The 11,409-nt window shown below is 38.7% G+C and overlaps 2 protein-coding genes across 2 annotated transcripts; both read right to left on the bottom strand.

Moving 5' to 3' along the window:
- Window positions 1-1,304: 1,304 nt before the first annotated feature.
- Window positions 1,305-5,205, bottom strand: tmem165 (transmembrane protein 165). The gene is made up of 6 exons (XM_044128324.1): window positions 4,842-5,205; window positions 4,269-4,494; window positions 4,002-4,177; window positions 3,581-3,763; window positions 3,378-3,483; window positions 1,305-2,905 (listed from the first exon to the last, which is right to left on the bottom strand). The coding sequence occupies exons 1-6, from the start codon at window positions 4,980-4,982 to the stop codon at window positions 2,829-2,831; spliced, it is 909 nt and encodes a 302-aa protein (XP_043984259.1). The 5' UTR covers window positions 4,983-5,205; the 3' UTR covers window positions 1,305-2,828.
- Window positions 5,206-7,620: 2,415 nt separating this feature from the next.
- Window positions 7,621-10,250, bottom strand: srd5a3 (steroid 5 alpha-reductase 3). The gene is made up of 5 exons (XM_044128323.1): window positions 9,943-10,250; window positions 9,542-9,693; window positions 9,276-9,461; window positions 9,078-9,203; window positions 7,621-8,190 (listed from the first exon to the last, which is right to left on the bottom strand). Exons 1-5 carry the CDS (start codon window positions 10,164-10,166, stop codon window positions 7,931-7,933), a joined length of 948 nt encoding a protein of 315 aa, XP_043984258.1. The 5' UTR covers window positions 10,167-10,250; the 3' UTR covers window positions 7,621-7,930.
- Between the last annotated feature and the right edge of the window lie 1,159 nt (window positions 10,251-11,409).

Below are 11,409 nucleotides of genomic sequence, written 5' to 3'. Positions count from 1 at the left end.
AGTATCACAAAAGGGCAGGGGTATTTTTTCAAGGCACTGAAAGACCATGTGGCTCATCAATTTTTTATTTTTTATTTTTTGCCTGAATTTTCCTCAGTGTTAAAAGTATCACAATTAAATTGCATAACCTGTTTCTGTCTAAATTCAAGAGGCCAACATTAGTACAAAACTGAATTTCTAAGCCACCTTTTTCATAACTCCTCACTTTACCAGTTGCTTACCAGTCTACTATGATACAAAAAATATTTCGTCTTTTTTTTTACAGACAAAAAAAGATTACTTACGGCAAACAACTTTCTACTGGGACACTACTGCCACCTGCTGTTCATCATGGGGTTTAACGACCTTTACTGAAGCGGTTTTAGATGTTTTTCAAACCTCTTCTTAAGGACAAAAAAATAAATAAATCTAACGCAGCATTACTTTTCATCTCTTTGTCTTTTAATTACATTGAATAATTCTGTCTGAAATAAAACAGTAAAACCAGGTCATCTATCTGTATGTAGTCTTAGTTACCTGCCTGTGGTGACTTTCATACTTTTATTTTCTAAAAACACTTGATCTGTTTTACATTATATTCACAGAGAACGATCACTTGAGAAAAGATTTTAAAAATCTAAAAAAAATAAATAAATAAAAAATAATTTTAAAAAAAATAAAATAAATTTGTAATAAACTAGCAAATAAACATTTATAAATAATAACATCCATTCAGTAATGCTTTAGCACACAGGTGTCAAATTCCAGTCCTCCAGCCGCTGTCCTGCAGTTTTTAGATGCGCCACAGGTACAAAACACTGGAATGAAATGACTTAATTACCTCCTTCTTGTGTATTTCAGTTCTCCAGAGCCTTGATGACCTAATTATTCTATTCAGGTGGTGCATCAGAGGAACATCTAAGAGTTGCAGGACAGCGGAGTTCAACACCCCTTGCTCTACTGGGACACAAAGTATCCCATCAATGCAACAACAAAGGTTAGATGGGAAATGTAGCAAGTCTTTGAGTCGAGGTTTCAGCTGTGTTGCTCTGAGCCCAGCACAAACCCATAATTGATTTATAATTAAGTTATGTAAACGTAAGAATATTAGAAATTTTAAACTAGATTACCCTTGTTTTTTTTTTCCAGGATCATGAGGTTAAATGATACAAACTCAACCTAGCAACAATTAAGCAATGACATTTGTATTCAGCGTAAGGACAGAGGTGAGCATTAGTGCACCATTTATTCATTGTGTATGTTGCATATGGAAAGTTTGTGATTTTTCCGAGATCGTTTTGCCAACCAGAAACAAGACAATACACTTTTTTTAAATTTTTTATTTTATTTCTTTATTCTAAGTTTTTAGACATTTCATCAAATCAAACAACCGAAGTGTTTCACAGCTGGGTTAAAGCCTGTCAAATATTGACAGCACAACTTAAACCCGTTCAGTTAAACCGAGAAGAAAAAAAAAAAAAGGAAAAGCATCGCACCCCACATACAGAAATTTCTCCCACTTAGTGTACAGACCTCACAACTAAAGTAAATGAAGCTAAATAAATACACAAGTTTAAATAAAAAGGGTAAACCTACGTCGTATTGGTGCAGCAACGCCTCAATGTTGAGCGTCATATGATTTGTAGGTGTTTAAGATGTAGTGAGTCGCTGATTCTTTACCTGATGCGTTTGTTTTTCTCCTCCGTTACACTGATTTCATGATGCAGTAAATGCCCACTGGCCATTCTTCAGCATGAACAAGTCATTCCGTTCAACTCCACTGGGAAATATCCAGGGAAAAAAAAAATGTACCTTGAGAATCAGTAAAGCTTTTTTTTGTTTGTTTGTTTTGAAATAAAACCAAACATGTTAAAAAACCGTACAAAAACTGTGCTTACATGATAGAGGTATTAAAGTGGTTTGGGTCGGTTTCTCTATGCAGTACAATGGAAAATACTGGCTCTGTATGAATTAAAACATCTTAAACTGAAGCAGGCGAAAACATCTCGGTGGAAGTCAAAAATAAAACAAGTTAGAATAAAAAGAAAAAAAAGAAGAAGAACTAAACATTTAAAAGCAACCAAACTATTTCATGTTTTTTTTGTTTGTGTTTTTGCATAACATGGTACAGTAAAGCTTTGATATCTAGATGAGAACCACTGACCGCGATACGCCACGACTTTTTATTTTTACTGGTCAAAGTAAAGGAGGTCCAGTAGGTTATTACTGTACTGTAAGTGCCTACAACGAGCCTGCAAAGTGGAGAAAAGTACTTGTCAGGTTCAGCTTGATACACAGGTGTGTAAAGTTAAGAGGTTCGCTGTCAGGTCAAGTGTGGGTTTTTCTTTAACACTCTTTCAGATGTGAATAAAGCTCTTAAGATTGAGCGACTGCAGTTCCCCTTCAGGCTGCAGCCGCAGTAACTCGGTGATTCTGTTGCATCAAATGAAACGTTAAAATGGGGGAGTTCCTGTTCTGAGATTAAGCCGAAGCTCCTTGATGAATCGTTGAGAGAGAGAAGTTTTGACATGGACGTGTTTGAACTTGTGTTTGAATGCACTCCTCGTTTCGCAATTCACCCCGAGTCGCAAATAGACGCGGAACAAACGCTTTTCTATGAAAATCCGGTTGTACGAGGTGCTTTGTCCGTTTTTATTGGGAAGTCCGCTTGTCTACCGTTATACGACTCCTGGACGTCAAGATGACCTCGAAAATCAACATGGACAGAAAGCTGCTGGGACTCAGAGATAGACACCAAATACCGAATCCAAATGAAAAGTCTATTTCCAGCGAGTTAGCCATATCGTACACGTATTTACAGAATGAACAGCTTCCTTTTTGTCCACCAATTACAATCCAGACTCTGGCTTGATGAAAAGGGCAGATAAGGCGAACGCCAGAAATACAATCCCTCCGATGATGGTAACTGTGGAAACAAAGAGACAGTTTCAGGCCGACAGAGTTTTTACAATAGAATTCAATGATGAATTGAAACTCTACACCATGAGATTTCTTTTTGTTTTTCTTTTCTTTTTTTTTAATGGGTGTTGGTTCTCATTCACTTTTGAAAATCTAGAGTTGGATGCATCAAAAAGCTGAAGCGATGCGATTTAGTCCTTTTAAGTAGATTTTTATTTTTTTTTTATCCAAATGAATGAGCAGCAGAACAAAAACTCAAAATGAGGTTGATCCAAAGTAGACGACATAATCTACATAAAAAAATAAATAAATAAATAATAAATTTTTAACTCCCAGTTTTGTGTTTTTTGGTTAACAGAATGATATAAGTGAGGAAATTGGACACAATTTCTGAGCATTTTTAAAAAATAATAATAAATTGATTCCTCACAGCCTTTGAGACATTTCCACCTGGATTAAAGTAACACTAAACATCTCACCTGTCCTCACAGAAATCTTCTGAGCAATCATTCGTCCTCCAATCACAGCCAGTCCTGTACACAAACAGTGGCCGACTGTCCCACCTACTGCAACTCCAAATGGATCCTAGCAATTAAGCATTAAAAAAGAAAAAAAAAAGAATAAAAAATGAAATCAGTATTAAACAAAGCAGTAATCGGTCACCTACTGCAGCGTAACAAACCTCTCTGGCAGCTAGTATGATGGTGGTCAGCTGTGAGCGGTCCCCCCACTCCGCCAGGAAGGTGAGGGTGAAGGCTTGGATGAAGATCGGTGAGATCAGCTTGTGCCACTTCGACTGAGGTATGGTGGGTCCTGCTCCCGCCTCCACGTCTGGAGCGCCGTTGGCCAGCTTGGAGCGCTGGAACTGCAGATGGAAATAAAGAAATTGGAGAACACAGCAAAAAAAACAAACAAACAAACAAAAAAACAAATAACAGGAGAAATCTAGTTCCCATATTTGGAGCGTCAAGATGGTTGACGCTAAATTAAGGTTGAGACACAAAGGAGCGAACGAGGCACTTTTCCGGGTACATCATTTTCGACAGAATGTGGATAATTTAGGAAAAATTTGCATGCTCTTTGAATAGGCAAATTTGACCCACTTCCTCGTCTTTCTTCTTGATCTCTGCTTGCACCTCCTCCAGCTCTTCCTGCCCTTCGTCTGGACTCATTTTCAGCCCCTCTCTCAACATGCGCAACCCAAAGATGGCAAACAGTGCAGTGGACACGTAGTAGGTGTAGATTCGAGGGATGATGGTGGTGGCGTAGCCAAACAATACTGAAGAGAGGAGGAAGGAGGATTTTTATTACATTTCACAAAGCAATGAAATAGCTGTTCAGGTGGGGAAAAAAAAGAGGTTGATGCAAACCTGACAGGCAAGTCATAAGCCCCAGAGCCAGCATTGCCCCTACCAGCACGGTGAGGCGGTTGTAACGCATGGCCATGATGGCTGCGATGAAAAACGTCTTGTCTCCCAACTCTGAGACGATGATGACGGAGATAGAGGCCACGAAGGCGTGGATGAAACCCATGTTCCCTTTGCTGGGGCCATTCTCAGTAACGATCGGCCCCACTGGATGGGGACTGGTGGTTTTCTGTGAAACAAACAAAAACAGCAGCCAAGTTACAGCGCTTATAGAAAAATTCATACTGCATCCAAAACCGGGTCACATGACAACATGAATGGGGAAACAAAACTGGCGGCACCGGTGGAAGTATATTAAACCGACCATAGCTCCAGTTTATAAGAACTTTGACAGCTTCGTAGACATAAAATCAGTCACAAACTATATCAACTTGGTCACTCCGGAAACATAACACCCGGAAAAAGCTGGTGTTTATCGGTTAGCACGCGCTAACTCATACGCGCTAGCTGTTTCAGAGAAGCACTCCGCCGACCACGACAAAATGTCTACCTGGGTATGATGATGTACATTTTTACCTCCTTTTGCGGCTGTTCCTGCACTGCTTTCTGCTCCTCCTGAATAGCAGCAACTCCGAACGACAGCAACAACACGGCGACGAGGGGAAACAGCAGACTTCTGTTAGCTCCTCCAGCTCCTCTTCCCAACAACACAGGCATTATTGCTACCGGAAGCGACCTAACACGAGCTGTAAGACTGTCTTCTACCCCGACATTCACTTCATTTTGCCCTAAACAAAACTAGCAAACTTCATTTTTACAAACTATTCAGGTTGACGGACTACCCGGTGTTACACGTCACAATGAAACCAACTGGGCCAACTCAAGAGGGAAGTTGTAATGTCGCTCCAGCAATGAGTTAACAGAGCCGACACCTGATTGGACAGCAAAAAAAAATAATGACGCTCTACGTATGTGATGACGACATGAGTGGACAATTCAGTGATTGGATAGTTACATTGTCGGCATTAGCTCAAAGTTAAAGGGAATTTTGTCGCGGAAATCTAGTGAAGCAAAGTTCAAATAAAAGCTAGGTATTAATTAGTGTCGGCTGGCTAACAATATTAGTAACAAAATCATTATTTTACATATAAGCCCACTACATTGAACGAGAAGCAACCCTGCACAGCTTTAGCACACTTTATGGTCAGCATGGCCCAGGACTGTTTGTGGTCTCTTTCATAACACTTACTTCTCTGCACAGCTCTTTTTTCAAGATGGCCCATTCAGCCTGGTGGAAGTCAGTGATATCCAATAATGGTACTTCATGCATAATTTAGCCTGTACGTGAATGTTTTCTTTGAAGAAAGAAACCAGACCAGTCTCTAAAAGTCTCTGCCTTTCTGTGTAACACTGAAGGTGTGTTACTATTAAAAACACTCACACCTTGCTAATTCCAAATAATGATTTATTTATTTATTTTTTATTTACCAACTGTAATATTTAAATCATTGATCAGTGTAGCAAATTAAGTTATGTGTTAAGTTTTGATAAAATGCATTAAAGTCAGTCTGGTAGTTTAAAGTCTGAGCTGAAAAACTGTTCATTGAGTCAGTTGTGAGGGGTGTGGCTACTTCTATGTCTTTAGCGAGATAGGAGAAAGATAAATCAGTTACAACTAGAGAACAGGAAGGTCTGTTTTTTTTTAGGCAGACAGTCTGACAGTATCATTGATGTTTACCGGTATCAGTGACATTCTCAGTAGTTTGACTCATCTACTGGACAACCTTCCTGCCTGTCTGAAACAGGCCTCGTCTTGTGACAGCTTCTGGTATCTTAGGTTAGAATAAAAGACTAAAACTTCCAATTTGTTACACTTTAGTTGCAATAATGGAAAAAATGATATGAAAATGTGCCCTACATCTCAGTAAAAAAAAAAAAAGGAAAAGAAAAGAAGTGCTGCAAAAAGTAGGTTTGACTTACTTAATTTGACATTTTTTCTTACCGTTTCTGTTACTTATATTTGCAGTACAGAAGATTAAGGGAAGAAAAGCAATTCCAGTAATCTTAAATTACATCAATGTTTATTTGATAGCACTTTATTTGAAGGGGTATGCATAAGACTGACATAGCACCTGTCATGAACATGAAGGAGTCTTCATAAATATTTATGACTGGCGCCATGAAGTGGCAATCTATAAATAATGACACTTTTAATTCAAAGTTGCATTAAAAGTGTCAGCTTTGCATTATTCTATTAATAATGACATTTGAATGCAAAGTTGCTTTAAAACGTGCACTAAAAGTCAATTAAAACGGTCAGCTTTGCATTAAAAGTTTCATTATTTACCAATAAAATAGTAGTGGAACAATTTTCAAAGCATATCATCAGTGGTTTCCAGTGAATACCTAGGAATTGTTAATGGACAGTTGGACTTCTGAATATTGCAGTGAAATATCCTTTTGATGACTGTTTTGCTATAAAAGGCCCTGATTGTAGGTCCTGTCAGATTTGCAGGCAAAAATGCCTGAAATGCCTTGCTGCTGAAATGTGCTCTACAAATAAATAAATAAAAGACTCCGATGTGATTCTAAATACTGTCATAGCCACAGCAAAAAAACAAAACAAAACAATAATATGAAAAAATTTGAAGTCCACATGGCCCACCCCTTGTGAATGCAAAGACTCCTGTGTGTCCGATGCTTTAGTCTGAGAATGATCAAAACCACCATGACTGCTTAAATGTTTGTTCAGTGACATGAGATCCGGAAAGCTCCGTTTACTCACCGGCTGCACATGAACAACCGGCTCTCTGCGGTAGGTGTTATTTTCAAAGAGTGTGAAGACAGAGCTAGCTTTCAATAGTCTTCAGAAAATACCTTTGTTGTATTCTTTAACATGCATTTACTAAAATCACACTTATTTAAACACTTCTTTCTTTGTTCGACCTGAAATGTGAAATTTCACCTCATCAATATGCATCAATGGCACTCTTGAAATTGTCTTATGGCGTTTGGTATTTTTGTGGCACCAAGAGATTATTAGTGGCCTCCAACTGGACAGCCAACCTGGACAAAACTTTCTGGAAGCGCTTCAGAATAAGCAAACTTATTTACCCTCAGTGCCAAAGCAATAGCCAGCTTCAAACTTCACACCATCTTCTTTGTTCGTTGTATATTGTAGTGCCTATGTTACTGCAACATTTCGGGTCATTTTTTTTTTTTTTACGCAATTAAACCATTCTAAAGTTTACTAAAAACTATTTTGCAAACTGTCATTGGTATTTCTAGTGATCAGCTCTGTACCACTGTCCAGACTGGTGCAAAAAAAAAAAAAAAAAATTCACAGCTTCTATATATGTATGAGAGGAATTATTTTTAATTTTATCCTGTCATTTTAATATTTTACCATTCTTTGGTGTTTTATTATTTTAATGCAAAACACTTTACATCATTGGCAATTGTTTTACATCCTTATAAATAAGTTTGAACTTCAACTACAATAATATGGAATGTTGTAACAAGTAAAGACATGTTGGCGCACCATAAAAAAAATTCATGCAGTGTCATGTATAAAACAAGATCCGACAGTAATAACAACACTGATTTAAGGTCCATTGTTTGCATCTTGTATCAGAATTCTCTGCCTACTTACAGTTGCAGAGAGCTCAGAGCACAAAAGGTATAAATGCTCGTCTGTGCTTTGGGTACGACTCGTACTTGCTGACGTAAAGGTCGTGACAAAGCTGCCCGGCCAGTGCCTGGTTGAAGAGCACGTAAAGGACCACCAGCCACCAGGTGAAAGAGAACCCGCCGAGAGCGAAGCCCAGCGAGACGTAAATGAGCAGCTCGGCGAAGTAATGCGGACAGGAAACCAGCTCGAACCAGCCGCCTTCTGGCACCCGGTGAGCCAGAGTCTCCACTCTTCCTACAAGGAGAAGCAAACGGGTCAAAGAATGCATTTAGGTTTTTCACTGCAGCAGAACATGTGTTCTCATTCGTATTAGTAATGGTGGCTGCGTTGCTCTTTTTGTTGCTTTCTACACTTCTTTGCGACAACTAAGACGTGTTGTCTATTTTAACTTCAATACTTCTGTCTTTTTTTAAGTTATTACACTTCCTTTGCCCTTTAATCCAATTTTATTTCGGATTTTTCTTCTTCATATCAATACATTGATTATTTTGATTGGTTTTTTTTTTTTTGCCACACTTAAATCATTATTAACCGTGTCCTCTGCCAAAGTTTCCTTTTCTCAGCTCTACGGTACACTGTGTCAATTTGTCTAAATGTCATTGCAGTTTTATTGACTTAGATCAGCATTTTCTGGTGATTTTTCTGATTCTGACCCAATTGAACCTTTAAAAGTGCGTCACGTGCACCCTTTACAAACTGATTGTACTATCTCTAAGAAATCCACTATTCTGTATTTCACATGTATCAAGGCAGCAATTTTTGTGATACAGCATGACGTGAAAATGTGTACCTCACATACTTGACAACCAGTACTTTAGCAGGTGTGCATATTAAAGGTTTGCTGTACTCTAGAAAACTAAATCCTAAATGTCATAGATAGCAACAGTTATAATAACTATTTTTATTTTAGTAGCAGTGATAATTTCTTTCCTCTTTCATAAAATTATTTGAATTATATTTCACATAAAAAAATATATATATTATGTTTCTCTCCTTAAGGTTATTAAAATATTAGTCTCATGTTATGCCTATGTGTGAGTGTGTTTCACTGACACCTAAAGTTTCATCAGTCTGTCAGTAGCTGGTAGAGTTAAATTAAACTCCGTCGCTCACAGGCTGACCTGACTTTCCTTTGCGTAGCCCAGCCAGCAGGACTATAGACTGATGCTGCAGGAGAGAGGCCGCGATGAAGAGAACAAATCCGGCCGCACGAATCCAATCCGAGCGAGAGAGGAGAGTCCCAGGACCTAAACAAGCAGCATAAGCATTTACACCACCGTAGCAGAACGGCACATGACAGGATTAGTAGAGAATCTAACCTTTTGCCGTGCGATCCGAGCAAAGCACAGTCAATCCCAGCACAATGTAATACCCCAGGCCAAACAAATACTGCACCAGATGCATGGCCCCATCAGAAAACACGCTGACAAACAGACACTCCAGCAGCCTCCTGAGGGAGTGGACACACAGCAGCAGCTGTACCAGGACCGTGGACAGCTGCGGGGCTGCAGAGAGGAAACCCCGCCCCCCTTAAGCGAGGATCGGACAGGAAATAAAAAGTCCTAATAGAGAGGAACTAGTTTACCTTGGCCAAAAGGACTGGGTACACCAGTTAAAATCTCCAACATCCCAGTCAGCCATGATGGGTATGACTGCAGCTGGTAGATGAAGTTGAAAGACAACAGCAGAAGGAAAATATTCCAGCAAATAGAGATGGCATAAAAGTGCCAAAACCACCTGTATGAAGAGAACAGGCTTAGGTCGTGGTTTCACTGAGCAAGTGGTATCTCAACCCAAACATTCCTGTTATTTATAGTAAATAAAAAATGAACACACTTTTTCTAAATTTATATATATATATATATATATATATATATATATATATATATATATATATATATATATATATATATATATATATATATATATATATATATATATATATATATATATATATATTTTTTTTTTTTTTACATAACTTGTTACCGTTTCGGGACGTCAAATACTCGCAACCATTGTGCTCGGTGCAGCTTCTGTTTGGTTTTTCCGTAACGAATCAGGTCCTGAAACACTGTGAACAGACCGGACTTCCGGTACTCTTTTGGTAGCCGGGCTGAGGCTTTGTGAACGCTAAAAGCTACAAGGAAACACAGAGCCAGAAATAACCAGCAAGTATCTATCGGACTAAGGCTGAGGGAGCTCCAAGTCATGTTTGAGCTCAGCTGATCATGGACAATGTTTTGTGCAGCGCAAAAAATGACTCCCGGAAAACGTTGACCGTGCTTATGGTTCCGCTGTCACACAAAAATCCCGAGGTTGTGACTCCAGAGGGCGCCCTTGTTTCTCAACCATTTCACGTTCTTGGTTCTTGGTCATCGTTCTGTCTGTGTTGACCATATGGTGAATATTTTGATATTTTGTCACGTTACATCCTCAAACCTCCGTGTGTTTAATTGGAACCGAATGTATAAATGAGTGCAAGTGTATGAAGAGGACAGAAAATGATACAGATAAAAAAAAAAGGCATTTGTGCGTATGTACAGTACAGACTAATTCAATTCTAATTGAATTGAATTAGAAGGTGTGTCCAAACTTTTGATCTGTACTGTATGTTACCACACACGGTTACAGCCTACACTAGCTTTTTAGATTGAGACAGACATGTCTGCTCATTCTTTGAAAAAATAACTTTAGTCATATTTTATATTTAGCTTTATATTTAGAACCGTAAAGTTTTGTAAAGGTGTAGCAGAGATTACATCAGTGAGACTGAACAAAACTCGTATCTAAGCAATATTTGAATTTTAGTTTTATTTCTCCACAGTTTGCTTACTTAGAAAAACACGTTTGATGTGCATTACTAGTCATTTTTGGTCCTGCAGATTGAATGTGGTTTAAAAACCTTTTTAACCACATTTTACGTTACATTTGACTAACTTTGCCGACTCCTCGAAAATTGGTCTTAAGAAATTTTCCTGTTTATGGTCCCCCCCTCCAATAATGAGATGGGATTTATGCCCTTGAGCATGGATTTCCGTAAGTGGTGTCCAGAAAACGCATTTCTGCTTGCATGGCAAACTTATCTGCAAGTGAGCTTAGTTCTTGCAGGTTGACCAGTCATCAGTGTGTGTTCCCTCTTCACAATGTGACGCTTAAAATCAGTGTGTTTTGAACGGAAAACTTGGCTGGACCTTAGAGACAGCAGATTCCAGGATGCCTCTTGGAGGAGCACAGTATCCTGTCTGAGGAAATGTGGACTGTTTCCCGTCCCCCCCATCCTTTCCCAGTTCCCAGTGCCAAATACGGGATCCTCAGCTGGCCCTCAAAGATTTTCTAAAGGTGTCTGTTTTAACTGTAGTTCCCCAAACATTTTAGAAAGAAGCTTTCCAAAAAACAAGAACTCTTATGTTATTAATTCTTACACCTTTTATTCACTGGACCTGTAGGGTTTGT

This window comes from Gambusia affinis, linkage group LG10 (genome assembly GCF_019740435.1).
Source record: "Gambusia affinis linkage group LG10, SWU_Gaff_1.0, whole genome shotgun sequence".
In the NCBI taxonomy this organism is placed as follows: Eukaryota; Metazoa; Chordata; class Actinopteri; order Cyprinodontiformes; family Poeciliidae; genus Gambusia; species Gambusia affinis.
The sequence above is the reverse complement of the archived record's forward strand: the minus strand, read 5'-3'. Positions and strand labels throughout refer to the sequence as shown.